The 19,884-nt window shown below is 44.5% G+C and overlaps 1 protein-coding gene across 1 annotated transcript in view; it reads left to right on the forward strand.

The window, feature by feature from the left end:
- The first annotated feature begins 91 nt into the window (after positions 1-91).
- The window catches only part of clasp2 (cytoplasmic linker associated protein 2), a 65,116-nt gene continuing 45,323 nt past the window's right edge, over positions 92-19,884 (forward strand). Inside the window, 6 exon segments of the mRNA XM_079749254.1 lie at positions 92-998; positions 6,076-6,154; positions 11,393-11,496; positions 12,055-12,146; positions 15,943-16,018; positions 18,896-18,993. Coding sequence (XP_079605380.1) covers positions 801-998; positions 6,076-6,154; positions 11,393-11,496; positions 12,055-12,146; positions 15,943-16,018; positions 18,896-18,993 — 647 coding nt within the window. The 5' untranslated portion in view covers positions 92-800.

Below are 19,884 nucleotides of genomic sequence, written 5' to 3' on the forward strand. Positions count from 1 at the left end.
GCATTATCTCGGGGTAACTGTGCGGTGCGGCAAGACCCGATCATCGCTCGTCAGCTCCTAGCGAATAACAGTCGAGCAACCGGCGGCGCGCAGCCTTACAGCGGGGGAAACCGACGAGAGCCTCATCACTCAGAACACCACTCACTGATTAAGGCTTCCTCCAAGCGGTGGGAGCTGGATCGCGTTCCGTCTGGGAGTTTGCTGATAGTTTACTCCTGTGGGATTGGGATAATTCACCGCTTGACTTCCACGTTCCTCGGTCATGAAATACAAACGCGGAGCGAACTCAGGCCAGGCCGGGCCTGCAGAGGACTAGCTTAGCCCCGCTAGCCGCTCTGCCCAGCGCTCTAGTGTTGTGCTCACTGGGTCACTGCTAGCCAGCTAGTGTTGTCGCTAGCGCCAACCGATAAGATAAACTGGACTGCTAGCTTGTTTTGGTGTGGACCCCTGAAGAAGAAAGAGGAACGTATTGAAGTACATATCACTGAAGCACTTTGCCTAACTTTCTGGAAATAATACACAACGAAATCGGATTTTAAAAGTTAAAGACTCGCTAGCTTACTTTGCTGGTGAGCTAGCTGCCAGTGATAAATCAAAGTTCTGCTTTTTGGGAACAGTTCTTGAACCGATTTTGCTTTTGACAGCGTTTGACTTGGATGTTGTCGGCCAGACAGGAATAAGTGTCGAACCAACCCCTTTGGAGCCGATCGTCCACACGTTCACCAGCGAGTGTGCAGCCAGTCTTTCAGTCTACTGTTACGGCTGGGCGCTAGGGCTGCCCGCACGGCTCTCCTTGCCCAATGGAGGACCATGACAACATGGACTATTTTTACCAGCAGGTAGTTCAGAAGGACGTTTCCCGAAGGATACAGGTCGGCCAGGACCTTATCAACTACCTGAACGATCCCGAACGCTCACCGGACGTGGAGCAAGACAAACCCCGACTGGATAAGACCATAGACGAGCTAACGGGATGGGTGAACGCCAGCAATTTCAAGGTGAGCAAGTCATCGCATGTGACTACCGCAGTGTGCACTGCAGTAGTCCTTCCAGTGGTGTTCATGAATATTGTGTGTTACTTAAGATGATAACTAAGTAAGATGAGGTGGTGCCTAGTTTAAACTGCTTTTAAATATGGTCAAGGGTGTTGCTCCAAAAGTGATTAGGTTCATAATATACCAGACTCGATAAATCACCTCCAGGAACCTGTCATCGGCCACTGACGTTAGCCATCGTCTATTGTTTTTAAAGATCCAATTTGAATCAGATTGAAAGAGTGTACGCTTAAAATCCGCGTGATTTACTAAGCCTGAACAAAACATTATTTGGATTGGAGATCGATGTTTTTATCAGTGATATTTTTATAGAGCTTAGCGCACCTTTGAAACCTTTGTATTTAGAAATATTTGGTACACCCTGAACCTAATCTATAAAGGCTGCCAAATTTCAGTCTCAATCCCTTCTGGGTCCCTTCTGATTGGGATTTATGTTGTTGTTATTTGGGCCCAGACGTCGCCGTGGTGGTGGCGGGCCGAGCATGTGGAGGGTGTTTTGAAGGGACCCATTGTCAAGCCCCTAAACTGTAGCGGTGGCTGGGGGAGGGTTTCTCGAAGACGCTCATTGTTTGGTCCGTTTCTTGTCCTCCTCCGTACACGTTCTGTACTCATTCTCTTGTGTGAGAACACCGACTCGTGTTTTTTTTTGTTGACGTTAACCTATCCCTCCTCCCAATTCAGTCTGCCGAGTTTTTTGCTCTATATTTACAAAAAAAAACGGGGAACGTGGCCCTTTTCTTTTCGTTAATATGCACAACGTCTAACCTTTCTGATAGCCTCAGTTCGCCTTTTGGCCGAAAAATGTAACAATCTTTTAACTTGACCTGATACAACATACGACCTAACTCTACAACGAAGATTTGGAGACAAATCTTTAAAAAAGCCTTTATTCCCTTTAAATGTAATTCTCAAAAAGAGTGGCAATTTGGTCACTAGTGAAATATTGAAAAGAGCTGTGCAGAGATGGCTTCCTCACACTGTATTGCGTTATTATTGTAACGGTGTAATTATAGACCCAAAATGTCTCCTCTTTCGTACTCTGTGTACCTCAGTACAGTCAATCCCTCTGTGGTCTGCCGTTAAGTTCATACTCTGCTTTTTTGATGTGTGTATTTAAGCAGCATCATTGATAGCAGGATGGGCAAACAGGGAAGCAGTCGGTAACGGCTGAAGCTGCTGACACAGCAGTTGAGATGGAGTAAGAACGTCAGAATTCAGCTCGAGAGGTGGAGAGAGATGAGGCAAAAGGAGTAGAAAGGAGAGCCAAACATGGATGGGATGGGGGGGAGGGAGGGGTTAGATCCAGGCAGGTCAGTCAGTCTTGGATTTGCAGTATGTGCACATTCATTTCACTGTGATGATCAGCCCATTCTGTGATATTTCTTGATGTTGTGTAAGATTCCCTATGGCCATAGTGCAGCTACATACACAGTCGCTAAGCCCTGGCCTTCCAGTCTGTGGTGACTTCACACACATTGGCATGGACCCCAACCTAGTGACGATGCAGTCAGTGCTGGAGTAGATCAGTGCTATGTCCCCATCCCCCTCCTATCTGTTTTCCTCTTCAATCACTTCTTCCCTCAGTCTTTTATTAATTTGAACATCACATCTGTCTTTTTGGTATGAAAGGGGATACATTTCTCATTGCATCGGATTCCCCATGGACACCGACTTCCGTCACACGCCAAAGTACACGCACACACTCAGAGCCGACATTAATATTGCAGACTGCTGTTACTGCACTTTTAGGAGACCTTGGAGCCTTAGGGTCATCTGACTGGACACTGACTAGACGGGTCAGGGTTGGGTCCAGCTGTGGGACTGCCAAGCCTTCTGCCTTAAGGGTTGTCGTTTAGTAGCTGCCAACCTTCCGTCGGACGTTGTCGTTTTTTCGTGGATTACATCTCCAATCGCTTTTACTTTTTACTTTTTTTAAGATGTCCACGTGATGTGCCCAGTGCAAATAAATATTTGGTTGGTCAGCAGCAGATTTAGCGTGAGCTAAGCAGGGATTTTAAATGGAGGCAGTCACAAAGCAGTTCTTTGCCCTGCCATAAATCCACCACACACCACATGTTGCCTTGTTCATTTTTCTACAGATGTTTTTGCTTAGTCGTTTCCCTGTCTTGCCTCCCTTATTTGGTTCGTTTAACATTGAGGGCTATCGTGTGTGTGTGTGTGTGTGTGTGTGTGTGTGTGTGTGTGTGTGTGTGTGTGTGTGTGTGTGTGTGTGTGTGTGTGTGTGTGTGTGTGTGTGTGTGTGTGTGTGTGTGTGTGTGTGTGCTCGTGATATTTGGCGTCCCTGATCCTATGTATGAAGCCAGACCCCAATGTCGGGCCATATAGCATAAGCCTATCCAAAAGCCAGAGCAATCCGCGTACATGCTATGCGCATTAGCAGACTAAGCCACTGTACACTGCGGTCTCCATAAAGTTCTTACAAAGCGCCATTCATCCTGCCCTGAAAAGAACATCAACCAAGCACCCAGAAAACCAACAAACAAACAAACAGGGTACCCAAGCTCAGGTTCACTCCTCTAGGCATGGCGCATCACAAGGTGCAAGGGTGATTTGCTGGCATCAAACACGCGTGGCAGTAATACATCAGTGCCAACCAACCGTGATTTGTAGCCATGGTTTGACATTGACCGAGCCAGATCAACATCAAAGCACAGCAAGGACACTGCTGTGCTGCTGAATCACTGCGTGGGTGAGGCCGTGTGGCGCAGTCTAGATGTTTTATCATCCCATGTGTCTGTCCTTGTTTTGTCACATATCCTAGCAAATCAGTACCAACCAAGAGAATTGGTTCCCCACAGGGCCAAAGAAAGAGTGTCTCTCAGGCCCCGTTTACACGAGAACGAAAGCGGGTAAAAAAAACACTGCCAAGACGCAAAACTCTGCTCAGATCTGCTCACGTCGCATACGTGTTTACGTCACATACAGCGCCAGTACAGGGAAATAAACAAACATGTTGGATTATTTCCATGCGTCGGACCGTCAAGCTGCTCTGGCAGCTCTAATAAACTTACAGGAGTCTTTCCACGAAATGTACAGGATATGTACAGATAGTATTACTGAACAGAGAAGGATCTGTAATTATGTTTTGGTTTTCGCGGTGCAGATAAGAGAAGAAGGTTAAGATTAAATCTTAAAGATAAGATTCTACGCATGCGCTCAGACATGGAGGTGTTGTGTGATAGTGTATCACAGCACCACCTAGCCGCCTGACATGCATACCCAATCGAAATCCACACACTATTGCGTCACCGTATGCACGCAGATTTCCTCCCGAAAACACTTGTCTAAACGTGGAATAAAAAGTGAAGACGCGACGCCACTTTTGCATCTTCTGTTCAGACTGTCATCATGTAAACGTAGCCTGAGTAGCATGTGGTGTTTTACTCTGTAGTGCTTGTGCATTGCATCATTTTTTTAGATCATAAAAGCATTGGAATGTCACTTATGTTGGTAGTAAATGTATTTTTGGTCGCTGTTAAGTTATTAATCAGTACATTATGAGGAGGCATTGCTGTGTTTGAAACTGGCAAAGTATTGCTCATGCAAACCGTGGCAAAACAAAGTTTTCATTCAATGATGTATTCTGTCGTAAAACTTCGGTAGTTAACCATCACCAAAAGACAAAAAACTTAACAATTTCTAATAGTTGGTTCTAAGTCATTTGAGTCAGAACTGCCCTATTAATGGAGGTTTGGTCACACTGGACATGATGGACACACTGTGATCCAATGACCTTTGCACACACAGGAACTAGGAGTTATTGTAACATGGGTTGCATGGAAACCTTTCACACTAAAGTTGTTAGTGCCTGTTAGTGTCACATTTTTGTCCAGCAATACTAGATTACCATTTACAAGGGATAGATCCTTAGATAAAGGTTTTCTGTCACAGATAGCATAAACATATTGGTGTGTATATACACGTTGTTGCAGTAGGTGTGTGTTCCACACAATGATGCAGTTATTAGCACTAAGCTCTGCGAACAGTGAGTCTTGTTATCCAGAGTGTGTTGTCTTGGAAGAGAAGGGGGATTGCGGTACCCCCTTCCATACCCTCAGTGGGGGCCACTCAGCACCCTAGTGTCCTGAACTCGCCTCTCCCAGGTAAACAGTTAACAAAAACCCTTCCTGGTCACTTGGCCGTTTTTCTCAACATCTCCAGCCGATGGAGGCGACATATGGGGAGGCCTCAAGGCTGTCTCTCCAGCAGTTGCTTTCCACTCCTCCTTCCCCCCCCCCCCCTTCACGCACCCCTTACCCTCTGCTCTAACGAGATCAGAATGAGAGGGAGTCGCTGTAGTTGCTCATGCAGCTCACGTTTGTCCTCCAGATGATTCTGCCCCCCCCCACCACCACCTCCTCCTCCTGCTCCTCCATCCTACCCCGCATCACCGCTGGTCTCCCAGATTACCTGGCTCCTCGGCTCTCCTTTCTGACTAAAAAAGGGAATGGTGTCTGGCTGGTTCCTGCTCTATCTTCTGTGGGAGAGGAGTAGGAGTAGGAGGAGGATAAGGTTTAAAAGAAGGGATTTTCTTTGGAATGCTGGATTCTGCCGCGGCTCTGCCAACACAAGCACTCCAGGAGCTGGAGCTCGGCATGGGATCTGATTCCAATCGGCAACCAAAAGCCCCCCCCATGCCCCCCCCCCCCCCCCCCATCACCACCGCTATTTTCCAGCTGAACCCAGATCCATTTACAGATCCACTACTTTGCCTTGCTAGTCCTGTGTCTTGTTAAATTCAGTATAAAGTGACAGGCAGAGGCATGAGACAGCACATTCTTTCCATTGCATGTTGTGGGAGACCATCTATAATGCAATAATATGGAATATTTATATTATTTAAATATCCAATTTATATTATACGCACACACAGACACACAGGGTGAAACTCTCTACAATAGACAGTGTGGCAATGAAAGCTATTTGGCGCCCCAGGGCTTATTTAATGTTGAATGGGGTGAGCTGTGCCTAACCTTTCCCCTGTTCTGTTCTGTTGCAGGTGGTGCTGTTGGGTATCGACATATGCGGGGCTTTTGTGGACCGCATGGGCGAACGCTTCAAAGGCTACCTGGGAACAGGTTAGGAATCCTTTCTCCCTGCCACTACCATCTAGCACGACTAGCATCATACACTACACTACCATCTATCACGACTAGCACCATGTATATGATATGGTATATCGTATATCAACTGACGGAACTTTCTACACTCTCCGGTTGTGTGATTACTACCGCTGCTTTGAATGACTGTTGATGCACACGGTGCTGATTCCGAGCCCGTCTGCACACCGTCTGCAGCAGCAGCGGCTGACAGAGTTTTTGGTTGGACTAGATTGATACTGAGTTGAAGGAGTTTTTTTAACCCAAAGACAGTGAAGGTACAACACTTTTATATAGGCCTACAGTCCATTGTTAAGATATGACCAAAATACAAGCTGTGGTCGCTCACACTAAATCTCACTGTGGGCGTGAACCATGAACCAACCTGTCGGCGGCTGGCTGTAAACAGTGCCGCGCCTATGAGTGACGTATTAATCGCGCGACTCAACGAATCGATGACCAAATTCGTTGCCAACGCTTTTAGTAATAGATTTTTATCGATTTGTTGTTGCAGCCCTACACTACACTACCATCTACCACGACTAGCACCATACACTACACTACCATTATTCCCTCCACCATCAAGACTTTCACTAGTACCATCCAGCATCAATACCAGTACTTTCACTACTACCATCCACTATCAATACAGTACTATCACTACTACCATCCAGCATCAATACCAGTACTATCACTGCTACCATCCACTATCAATACAGTACTATCACTACTACCATCCACTATCAATACCAGTACTATCACTGCTACCATCCACTATCAATACCAGTACTATCACTGCTACCATCCACTATCAATACCAGTACTATCACTACTACCATCCACTATCAATACCAGTACTATCACTACTACCATCCACTATCAATTCCAGTACTATCACTACTACTTCCCCTACCACCATCAGTAACACTACTATCACTACTACCATCCACTATCAATACCAGCACTATCACTCCCACCATCAGCCTGGTACCCATCCTGCTCAGGTGACTTCACATTCTGTTTTGCTACACAGATCCCTTGACTCTTTAGTCGCCCACATCAGTGGGCCGGTGAACTTGCCTTGACAGACAAACTCCTTCAGCCATCGGCATAACAAAACATGTGACGCCATCGATGCTTGCTCGTGGCCCGGTTGTTTGTCATCAACTACGTCACATCCCTGATCGGCCCGTTTATGTCATCAACTACGACTTAGGCTCCGATTGGCCCTGATTCCATTCTAATTTATGGAAATCGGATATGGAAATTCTTTATCATTAGTGATATTAATAAATTGTTCATATTATTTTACTTCTCTGTTATAAATACTTTATATCCGACCAATGTTGGAATATTTTTCAATAATAAAGGTTAAAGACCAGAACATAACCGACTATGCGATGGACATTCATGTATTCCACATACTTTGCTTCTGAAAACCTTGAGTAAAGGTTTCCAGCTAGATATCTTAGTGGCTATGAAAGCAGTGCTTGAGTATCTGGTATCTATTAGCAGCCGCTTTAAATCCCCATCCAAGGATCTGTCTCTTAAGTGGTTTGAAGCGGGAACAATCTCACTGCATACTACTGAACCTTTACAGTATGCATTTATAACTGAAGAACTGACGCAGAGGTTTGGACCGTCGTCAGCGTTTGTGTCTGTCTGTCTGTGCCTGCCTGTCTGTCTCACTTTGTCCTTCCACGCTGCAGACCCGCAGCAATACATCTGTCATCACTCACTTTGTCTCTCTCTGTCCATTGCTGACTCTGTCTCTTTCCCTCTTTTCACACTCTCTTTACTTATAAATCACTCGTATGACCTATGTTTAGGAATCATAATTGTCTGACGAACTATAGCTTACACCATTTTGTCCTGAAACCACACCTTACATCCACATGAACTCATAGACTTACGTGGGTTTGGTGTCAGATTTCATTAGTGTGCCTGTGTGTGTCTCTCGCAGTTTGTCTTTGTCTGTCTTTGTGTTATGCAAGCCTCTATGCCACCACCGCTGCAGGTGTCACCAGCTGTCATTGTCCACCAGGCTGACTGCAGCTTAGTGAGAACCCGAGATGTGACACTGTGCAGCGTCTGCTCTGAAAGGCGTTTGTCTATTCTCTCAGGGGAATGATCTAAGTCCCTTTTGGCAGTACAAGGCGTCTACAAAATATTCTACAAACGCTGTTAACTTCACTCTTATTCACTCTTATTCTCACTCACCATCTAGCTACAATTCCTTGCTCTCTACCTCGCCCTCTTCTAGTCTTCTGTCACACAGAGAGCAGAGATGAGATCATAGCCATTAGTCAGTGATTGTATTGATCTGCAGGGCCCTATCTAGGGGTGGGTGGGTGGGTGTGTGTGTGTGTGTGTGTGTGTGTGTGTGTGTGTGTGTCTGTGTGTGTGTGTGTGTGTGTGTGTGATATTCAAGATGCACAGTTCCGAAAAAAATGATTTTGACGTACTGCTGATTAGGATTGATCATCAACGAACGTTTGTAGTAGATTTGCGATTCTCTGTCCATGTTGTGATCGGCTCTTTTGATCAAATTGAGGTCTGTAACCAGCCAATGCCACCCTCTGCCCTTACATCACATAAGATCAAGTGAAGTGGTTGAAATTAGCTGGCAGCTGTCTTGGCCTCCAGCCACCCCAGCTTCATGGCAAAAGAAGAAACAATGAACAGGAAAAAAAAGGCTATACATAAAACTGTATGTGTGTGTGTGGGAAAGAGAGAGAGAGAGAGTGTGTGTGTGTGTGTGTGTGTGTGTGTATGAGCGATCCCATCTTTAGAAGATGACGTTTGCATTTGGGACAATACTGCTACTGTCATTTAGTGCTTGAGGTTATTGTCCATGTTACCCTGGCAACCAGCTGTTATGATCAACAGACACACACACACACTGTAGTAAATGCCCACTTCACTCCAACTAACATTCCAACCTTCCATCATCATCAGCAGTTGTGTGTGTGTGTGTGTGTGTGTGTGTGTGTGTGTGTGTGTGTGTGTGTGTGTGTGTGTGTGTGTGTGTGCGCACACTACATGCAAGTCTTACATTGAATTCACCAAGTCTCTTTTAGTTTAGCTGTAAGGGAGAAAAACAAGGACAGACTGATCGAAAGACGGACAGCAAATCTGTCACAAAGTAAGATGAACGGAGAGGGGAGTTCTGTCCATTCGTCTCCTCATCACACTAGATCAAATCTGCCATTCGTTTTTTCTTGAACAAAGTGTGCACTGTAGCTGGGGGGACCTTATCTTCCAGACCGCCTTGTGATCTAATGTATTCTGTGGGGACGGGGATCGGCAGAGACCTCACCATACGATGATGCATCGTTCTTTTTTTTTAAGTGCCGAAACTTTTATGTAGTGCGATTTAGTAAATATTGCGACACTATATTACTCGACACAATAGCGCCCTCTTTAGGATGGTACCATTATTTTACTTCCACGAATAGCCCTTTTTACCAGATTAGCTTGGGTTCATGAACAGGTTCTGTTCAGGATTCTTGGCAACTCCGTGCTTTCTGGCAAACCAGCCAAGGTTTCCAACAGTTTTGAGCAGAACTGTTCAAGGAGGTGTCATCAATTCGTTGCACAATGCTCACCTGACATAAACAGTACATTAACATTAGCATTTAAGGCATTTAGAAGAAGCTTTTATCCAAAGCGACTTACAAGTGATACATTTGTCAGAAGAAGGAGAAACAATATATCGCTGTTGGTACAGTAAGGATGTTCATAGAACCAAATGCAAAGCACTAACAATCGCTTGGATAACCCATTCCCTGTACACAACAAAGCTAGGATAAGATGCTATACAACAAAGTACTATAACTAAGTACAACATACAATAAGTGCGTACATTAAGTGTCAGGACATACAGCATACAATAAGTGCGTAAGCCGTAGTAGCTCTTTTTTTACCATCCTCTCTTTCCAACCTGTAGATATGACACGCCAACTGATGTTGTGGTTGTCATGGTTAGCACTTTGGGTCAAGGAAAACCGGGTATTTTCTGGTTCCAGCTTGGAACCTTCTTTTTGGGTTCTGACCAATTAATTTTTGGTTGAAATGAAAAAGAATCGGTCAAACAGAAAATTATTGCAGTAGAAAATCATTCTGACAGTTATCGATTTATTTACCCCATCCCTAGTAACTCTGCGTGAATGTCCTCGATCCCATCGTACAACCAACTCGAGTCGGCGTGGCTTGGCCCTACCTTAAAGCACATCGTACAACCAGCCCCAGGGTGCGTGACTCTGCTCTGCCACACCCTTGAGCACATCATACAACCAGCCCCAGTGGGTGTTTCTTGGTCGTACCCATGAGTTCTGCTCCCCACTTGAACCATCATTTGTATACGGCCCCTCAAATATGCTGACATGACCCCACTCATGGCGCTGCCTTGTGCAGCAGCTGTGTGTCTTCCACCGCTCGGCTCCTGGCTGTGTCGGACGCCAGGGGCCACATGTGTCATCAGCGCCAGCATTGCTTGTTTATGGATTAGTTTTGTATAAGTGCATTAGTAGCGGACACGATTGTAGTGATGTTGTTGGCGGGCAGAGGGACACCGTTTCACTCTCCAACCATGTTCTCATTTCCTGTGCTCACTTCCCTGTGTGCCGCCTTTCTCTCGCACACATACGCACGCACGCACGCACGAGGGATGTGCGCGCGCGCGCACACCCCTCCAACCCCTGAATCTTGATCACTTGACGCCCATGTATGTTTAAATACTGTCCTTTTTTTGCAGTCGTTTTCCATGTGCGCTTGTTTTTTTTGTGGTTTATCTGTTGAATGTTTATTATTATCAGAAGTTTACTGCTTATTTGTATTCTGTTCGCTTTCCTTTTGATATTTTATCTTTTTTTTTTATTATTTCTTTTCTTACTGGTCCCCTGTTGCTGTAACACCCAAAATACCCCCCCCCCCCCATTATTAATGAAGTTTTAACTTATTTCTCTCACACACACACACACACACACACACACACAGAGTGTGCTTCGCTGATCGATGCATCTGTAATCTCTGAGACCATTTTATTGTGTAATACTATCTTTATGTATTATTGTACAGAACATGTCATTAATGACTTCCTGTTATTTCTTCCCCCTACCTGTTTTTTCCCCCTCTCCCTGTGTGGCTGTCTCTCTGTTATCTGTCTCTCTGTCGTCTTGCTGTGTGTCTGTCTCTCTGTCGTCTTGCTGTCTGTAGTGGTGCCAGCGCTGGTTGACCGGCTTGGAGACTCCAAGGACCAGGTTAGGGAGAACAGCCAGACGCTCATCCTTCGCTGTATGGAGCAGACGGCCTCGCCCATGGTGAGACAAGCACACCAACATGCACTCACACACACTAATGCCTATGCACCCGCACACATACAAACGGGCACAAGCACCATACGCTAAATTCAGATGCAGACTTTACAGCAGCCCATGTTTAAGACCGGTAAGACGGTTAACATACATTGGATTGCATCTGAATGTATTCTTATTCTTCTATGTTGACAGTAGAGTTCAGATTATGTGCAGAATTGTCCTCGCACTGATGAAAATAATGCTCATTCACTCACTTCAAGCTAAGGGATGTTGTGTCAGAATGGGTTCTTTGCTCCCTCCTCTGGCGACCACTGGAACTGCATGGGATTTGTTAGGGTGGCTGTGCTCTGGCACACACACACACACACACACACACACACACACACACACACACACACACACACACACACACACACACACACACACACACAGATTGCAGCCTCCCATGTGCTTCTTAATCCTCTCCCCCCTGATGATTTGCCTGCAGTAGTCTCTCTCTCTCTCTCTCTCTCTCTCTCTCTCTCTCTCATATATCACCATCCCTGTTCTTCTTCTCTGCAGTACGTGTGGGAGCGGCTAATTCCCGGGTTCAAGCACAAGAACTTCCGCAGTCGAGAAGGAGTCTGCTTGTGTCTCTGCGCCACCCTCAGCAAGTGAGTGGACCTCCTCTCTGCGGCCGTGCTACTACCTGTGTCAGATCAACCACATCAACAGAGGATAGTACCACATGCCTGTCCTATGTTCTGTTCTGGAGCTTTCATTGACAAAGTACAAAACAGAAAAATACAAATCCTGTGGTTGAATACACCTCAGCAGTTAAATCATTCCGTTGAACATAGAGCGGTGGTTTCGACAATAACTAATGAAAGCAGAAATCAGTTTGAAGTTTGATGTTACTGTGAAGTTAATTATATTTGATCTCACTACTGAGTCTCATTATGCTCTCTCCTGCAGTCAGTATGTAATAAGTCCTCTCAGTTCACCAAAGGATGTGCGTAGCCGCTGACTCAATTGAGCACACTCGGTCCATCATGAAGATAGAACCAGACGGTCCGCCCGCTCTGCAGTATCACTAGTTTTGCATCGCTGTATAGTGTGATAACATGCATGTATGTTCTAGTTTATTTAAAGATGCTGATGGTATTGTCATTGGGAGGAAGGCATTAAGGCTGTTGCGAGTCAGAGATGTGGACTCGAGTCACATGACTTGGACTCGAGATGATTTTTCATGATTTTGATGACTTTAGACTCGACTTGACAAAATTATGCATGACTTGCGACTTGACTTAGAGTTGACTGCTATTGACTTGAGTCTTGACTCGGACTTTGCGACTTTGACTTGTAATGACTCGACATGCCTTGAGTCAAAAACATTTATTGTTTTAGATATCTAACCTATTTCCCGCCTAGAGGGCTAGACACCCAAGACGCATTCACTTCCGTGAAGATGGAAAAAAAAACAGCGAGCGAAGACAAATCTACACTTCAATAATATCAAAACGAAATTTCGATATCGTTTATACTTTATTCAGAATAACAGTTTTAGTTTCATATCGGCTGCGTTTTGAGTTGGTCCCATTGAAGCCGTCTGGCCAGCCTCTGACACTTAAGGCATCGTAACAAAATCATTGTTCAACCGTTTACCTTCATTCAAAAAATATAACAAATCTACACACTTGTATCTTCAATAATATCTAAACTAAATTTCGATATCATTTATGCTTTCTTCAGAATCACAGTTTAAGTGTTTGTGGACGTTCAGCAGTGTTGCCAGATTGGGCATTCTTTACCGCCCTATTGGGCTACATTTTGAGGACGTTCAGGCAGTGTTGTTAAATTGGGTGGTTTTCCTACCCAATTGGGTACTTTTAACAACATAAGATTTTGGCGAATGCACATATCATAACACATTTGAAGAGAGAAACAATGAACATATTATAACTGTATTGATAAGAAATGACTGTACACTAGAGTGATATGTTGAAATTATGATCAATAGCCTAATAATGACTAAGTAAAAATACATGGTGACTTGTTCAAGACTTGAAAAGGTTTGGGACTTGGACTCGACTTGGCTTTGGTTTGACTTTGACTTTGACTCGACTTGCCTTTCCCCGTCTTGACTTGGGACTCGACTCAGACTTGACTGCTAAGACTTGGGACTTACTTGGGACTTGCCAAACAGTGACTTTGTCCCATCTCTGGAAAGAGTACTGTGGTATGTATAGGTGTGGCATTAGTGTTTCTTCATCATCAGTGGTTGGTATGTTATTGTGCCAGCTTGCATTAGGTGAGGCTAGTATTAAAGCCTTCAATGAAATTTTATGATGACATGTCTTCAGAGTGGCATCTGGTGACGCTAGATAGGAGGAGCTATAAGTACTGGAAAGGTTCCATTGCTGCGCTAGATCTAGATGGATGGGCTTTTTGAACAGCTGTAAACAAATTAAATTAGTTTAAAATGCAATTTTTATTATCAGAGGTCCTGCGTTCAGTGGAAGAAGAACAGTCACCAATATTTTAGGGAGAAGGAGAAGGAATGCAGGTTAAGAAGGGAACTTGTTGGTCACTAACTAACTATCCTCCATCAACAAGTGGCAGTTTTTTCACCCAGTCAGTCTGCCCAGGGTTAATCTTCTAAATGGGTTTATGTGAATGCTTGCATGTAATCCATGCCCACACAGATTCTGGGTCAGCGGATTTAAAGGGTCGACTTGGGTTGGATGGTGGATATAAACAGCATTTGCTGCTGCGTTATGTTATATGGGAGGTAGCTTTAAATCAAGAGGTGCCTGGACACTGACACCCTAGTCAGGGGGTCCCCAGGTTAGGGAGCCGCCTCTTCTAGCCCATCCAGAGTTACCTCTGAAGGGCTGGTGTCCTGGGGTGGGTGCGTAACAAGATTTCAGAAATAGGGTGCATCCATATGGCAAATATAGAGGGACGGGGAGTCCCTCTAAAACCATGTTTATTTATTAGAAATATTTTACAGAGGGCCTTTCAGAATTGTCAAATTCTTAGCATTGCTCATATCAACCGTCTCCTTCTGTTATCAGTCAAGTGCAACATACACACACACTAACACACACACACACACACACACACACACACACACACACACACGGGAGATAATAGTCAGGGGGTACTTCCTTCAAATGTTGGGGGGGGGGGGGGAAATTGGTTTGCCACGTGTGAACTCAGGGCAGTGGTTCCCAAATGGGGGTACGCGTATCTCTAGTGGTACTTTGGAGTGCTGCAGGGGGTACTCTAAAATTCTAAAATATTTGTTATTTAAATCTGTTCAATCTGGATATTAACCAACCTGGATACTACCAAGTTTGAAAGTCTAAATATTAATTTACGAAAGGAATGAGCATATCACTCAGGACAATGACGTATGTTAATCAACAATAAAATACTTATGCGCCAGCTAGCTAACTAAATCACCCAAAGCAAACGCAAATCTGACAAGGAGAAACAAGAACTTTTTAAAGAACAATCCCATATATATATATATGGGATTATATATATATATATATATATATATATATATGCCTGCTGACTCTCCCCTGGCAGGGTTTTTGATCTACTTATTTGTGTGAAATCTCCTTTTCACACAACCTCCTTTTCTGAAATGACTCAAATCAAAACCAAGAAAAGAAACAAGCTATGCCTGGAACAGGGCCTGATCACTGCAGTTGCCTTCCTGCCCCCCAGAATGATAAAACTCATTAATGAAGCAAAGGGCCATGTTTCACATTCAATGAAGTATTTGTATTCTTGGTGTTCATTTTTGCCAAATAAAAGGTACAGACATTTTGTTCATTTTCTTTTCTTTTTTCTCCTTATGCATTCTTTTGTGCAAAGGGAATACTCAGCTGAAAAAATATCTTGGAGGGGGTACAGTTAGACAGCTAGAAAAAGTTTGAAAACCACTGCTCTACGGTATACCTATATGATGTCGCGTCATTACACACTTAAGACTTTTTATATTAGCTGTGCTCTTTTTGGCATCATTTTGCTAATGGCAAATGACACTGTTTTCTAATCACCAAGCTGCTACCTGATGGCTGCTAGCAATGACTGTTAATTCAGTTAGGCACATCAGTGTGAAGCAAAAATCCTCATTTATAATGCAACTAAAGGCCCAGACACATTAAGCCTCATATCTAATCACGAGCCATCCTCCATTCCATTTTTTCTTTTTAATGATCCCCCCCCACGATTGAATACTTTATCTGTCTTGAATGCTTCAGGTAAACATTAACTGTGGTACAAAACCTCTTCACAAGGCACCCGAGACTTTCCGAAATCCTTTTCTTCGCTAAATGTTATTTATTTAATTTGAATGACCAATTCTAGCTGTGAATGCTTTTATATTTCTAACTAACTAAGAAATAACTGTTTCTGTCCTTCTCTATCGCTTTATCTATCTCTCTCTCTCTCTAGTTATGGGGCCCAATCACTGAGCCTCAGTAAACTTGTCCCCCATCTCTGCACTCTGACAGGAGATCAGAACCCACAGGTGAGCACCCCGGAAGTGTGTGTGTGTTTGTCTGCGTTACGTGCCCGTGTTGCCCTCCATGCATGTGTGTTGGCATGACCGTCATCTCTGCCAGCGTCTCTCTCCATCTATCCATCCCTTGCCTGGTGACTGGATCCAAAGCTGTGATTTTCCCATCATGGCCAGTGTGGGCGGGCAGTGGTGCCAGCTCGGCAGTGTGTTTAATTACTGTTATTAGACCGGAGATGGGCTTCTTCAGAATCCAACCCCGTCCACATTAGCTGCTAAACCATTCAGAGAAAAGGAGAGAGAGTGAGCGCATGAGAGAGAGACTTAGAACTATAGCGAGAGAGGGAGACATTCATGAAACCTCCTGTGGAGTTGGAACCCACAACCTGAATGTGCTCCAGCCGTTAAAACAATCATTTTCCTCCCACATCCTCATCCAACCAACGATTTTCAAGACAGCCCCGCCTTCCTGCCAATTTGGAAATACAACATTGACACAGCAACCCTTTCACCAATCATGTACCGCCTCTCTCAAATGTAACCAATGGGTCCATGCAGAAGCATGTTTGCCCCCTGGGCGGCTCTCACGTTATTGTTGGCCCCCAGAGTGATTTTTTTGTATTCAGAATCAAACTCCAAATCTCGCTTCGTAGCCTACATTTTATGACCCCCCCCCAACCCTAGTCCCACAAAGAGCAAGGAAAAACCAACTTAATATCAAGGAGGTAACCTTGAGGAGGAACACAGAAAGGGCGATGCCGCCATCTAGGGTTGGTTAAACCTAATGTACAGTCCTCTCACGAGAGCTGACGTATACCGTTAACTATGTCATCACAGGGATTTGTCGCGGGTTGCAAAAAAGGACCTATGAAATGTTGAAGCTCCAGGGCTTGACATTTACGACTGTCCAACTCTCCGGGACAGTTTTTATTTTTTTACAAAGCTATTACAATACAGAGAAATTATCAATTTATAACTTATATTTGCGAATGATCATCCGTTTTACCATTTGCCTTTGTCAAAACACAGTGCGTTTACATGGGACAGCTAGATGGGATTAAGCCTTATACCGATTTTGCTACTCGAACGGACAGTGTCAATTATCCGAACGTACATGGCCTTTAAGAGATCGGATAATGGCCGGAGGATGGCTGATTCCGCTACCCTAGGTGGCGCTATAGCCCTTTCAACAAGTGGTTATAGAGCCACTTCCGGTTGAACTCTACGTCCAAGCAACAACAAACACAGGCGGCATTCGAGACAGATGTTTTCAGTAGACGGCTGTCAGTTCACTTCGGGTCCATGTCATTTCTCCGACGCTACATTGTTCCTACCTCTCGGTCGTTGGCGGACTCCTCTGGCGGCGGAGCAGCGGGAGGAGTCCAGCCGAAGGAGTCTGCATACGACCAAGAGGTCGGAACAATGGAGCGTCGGAGAAATGACATGGACCCCAAGTGAACTGACAGCTGTCCCGCATACGGGAACAATCCTTTTCTCGTCCATGTAGCGCTTCAATCTTGACCTCAGAGTCAAAGCCAAAGTTCCTTTCCCCCAATTCCTTCTCCACCATGGCCGAGATAACCCCCACTACGAGTCTTTGTTGTGGAAGTACCAAAGAGTCAGAGAACCCGACGCGGTCTTTAAGATTCATAATATCAGAGAATATCCCCGTCAGTTCGGTCGCGGCGCAATGAATGAATAAAGACTGTATACACGTCAGAAAAAGAACCTTTATTATGACAGATCGTGAACGAAGTTACTACTTCACAAACGGCCTGCACGATAAATCTTTATTAAATTGCGATCTCGATTTGCCCCTGTGTGGATTTAAGTTTTAAATTACTTTGATTCTTTTTTTAAAAAAAATTTTTTTTTTCATTTACAGGTGTGTGGAGTTGGTTCAGCAGTTATAAAAGACCAGCAATTAAAGAAAATGCTGCTATATGTACAAAATAAATCAATCCGTTTTTGATACTGCACTTTAATCAGTAATAAAGGGCCATATGAAACGCAACGTGCTAGAGGTGCCAAAAAACTATGTTTGATACTGCCATTTTTTTTGGTCATGGTTCATGTGTGCAATAAAAATTACATTTCGTGAGAAAAAAAATCGTGTCAGAGAATCGTGCAGGCCTTCTTTACAACCTTGTTGATGACCAACGTTTAGGAAAACATGTACTTTTAATTCAGCCTTGGGTGAAATCGAAGCGTAGTGTGTACTGAATGCATGTTGATGATGATAGGGGGTTTCACTTTATAGGGGTAATGGCATGACACCGGATTCCTCCATCTTCTACCATAAACATATAAAGAAATAATTAAATATTTATATTTATAAAGAAATAAGAATTGTTTATATGTCTATGGCGACAACAACACGACTACCGTCTCCTTCTACTTCCGGCTCACGTCCACCGGCCGCAAGATCTCGAGTATGCGCAGAACGCGAAACCCGACGCAGGTAGAAACCGGACTATGATCGAGGTATCTAGGTGTTCTTATCCGATCTCGCTTGTCCGTTCATGTACCGATTTCGGTCCAAAGTAGATCGGGTAAAGGTGTTTACATGCATTTTAAAAGTCCGGATGAGGTCTTATTCTTTTCTTTATCCGATAATGACTCTGCATGTAAACATACTGACTTATATAGCGGGTCAAAACAGTCGGTTTTGTGCGTGGTACAGGACATGTGGTCTAAAAAGTAAAAGGCGAGCCCTGGCACCTCCACAGGGAGAGTGTGTGAAACTACACCTCCACACCAATGTTACGCCAGATGGAGACCGCTGCACTTAAGGAACACTGCTTCACAGCGGCTACAATGGCAGCTTCAGGAGTGTGAACCCCCTTCTTACCTGCCTTTTCTTGTGTGTGTGTGTGTGTGTGTGTGTAGGTGCGCGAAGCCTCCATCACAGCTCTGGTGGACGTGTACCGTTACGTTGGCGAGCGCGTCCGAGCAGACCTGAGCAAGAGAGGACTCCCTGCGGCCCGGTGAGTTCATGACCACGCGCCCGTTCTTATGGAACGCCATCATGCGTCACGTACACTTTAGAGATTGTTGGTGGGACCATCATCATTCGGGTTTTAGCATTGATTCTCAAGTTAAAAAACAAGGCATTGAGGAACTCTCGTTAGTAATCTGGATGAAATAGGTACCCACCAGGAATGTCAATGTGTCAATCATTTCTCTGAATCTATTGCCAGGAAATCTCATTTTTTTCTCTTATTTATTTATATTGTATTGATCTTTTACCATAAATTCTACCGTGTGTGTGTGTGTGTGTGTGTGTGTGTGTGTGTGTGTGTGTGAATGAGTCCCATTCTCTCCCCCTCTTCCCTGGCACTGTGTCTGTTCCTGGTCTTACCATGCACCACTCTGCCACAGACACTTTTTTGTGTGTGTGTGTGTATATACACACACAGAAAAACACACACCACAGACACTCGTATACAAAGACTCAGACACACACACACACACACACACACACACACACACACATCCTTTTCTGCACACAATGCAGTCAGGGAGGGTTGGTATGTGATCAGAGGGTATTGAGGAAAAGGCAGACAAAGCTGGAAATATCAGACAGGGTGTCTTCCTCTGAGTCTGTGGATGATTGGTCATCTCTCTAATATACCACTGAGGGTCACATCATTGTTGGGTGGTTACCGTGGTAATCTAAGCATACAGTCTCTCTCATTGTCTGTTTTGCATTTTGTGTATATATGCAAGAGTCAATACCACCACAAGGGGTGTGTATGTTTGAGAAAGTGTATTTTTCTGTGTTTGTGTGTGTAAGCGTGTGCTGACAACGCAGTATGAGTGCCATGTCTGGGAATGCTGTGTGTGTGTGTAAGAGTTGGGTGATTTTCTGAAGGGAA

This window comes from Pollachius pollachius, assembly GCF_949987615.1.
Source record: "Pollachius pollachius genome assembly, chromosome: 13".
NCBI lineage: Eukaryota > Metazoa > Chordata > Actinopteri > Gadiformes > Gadidae > Pollachius > Pollachius pollachius.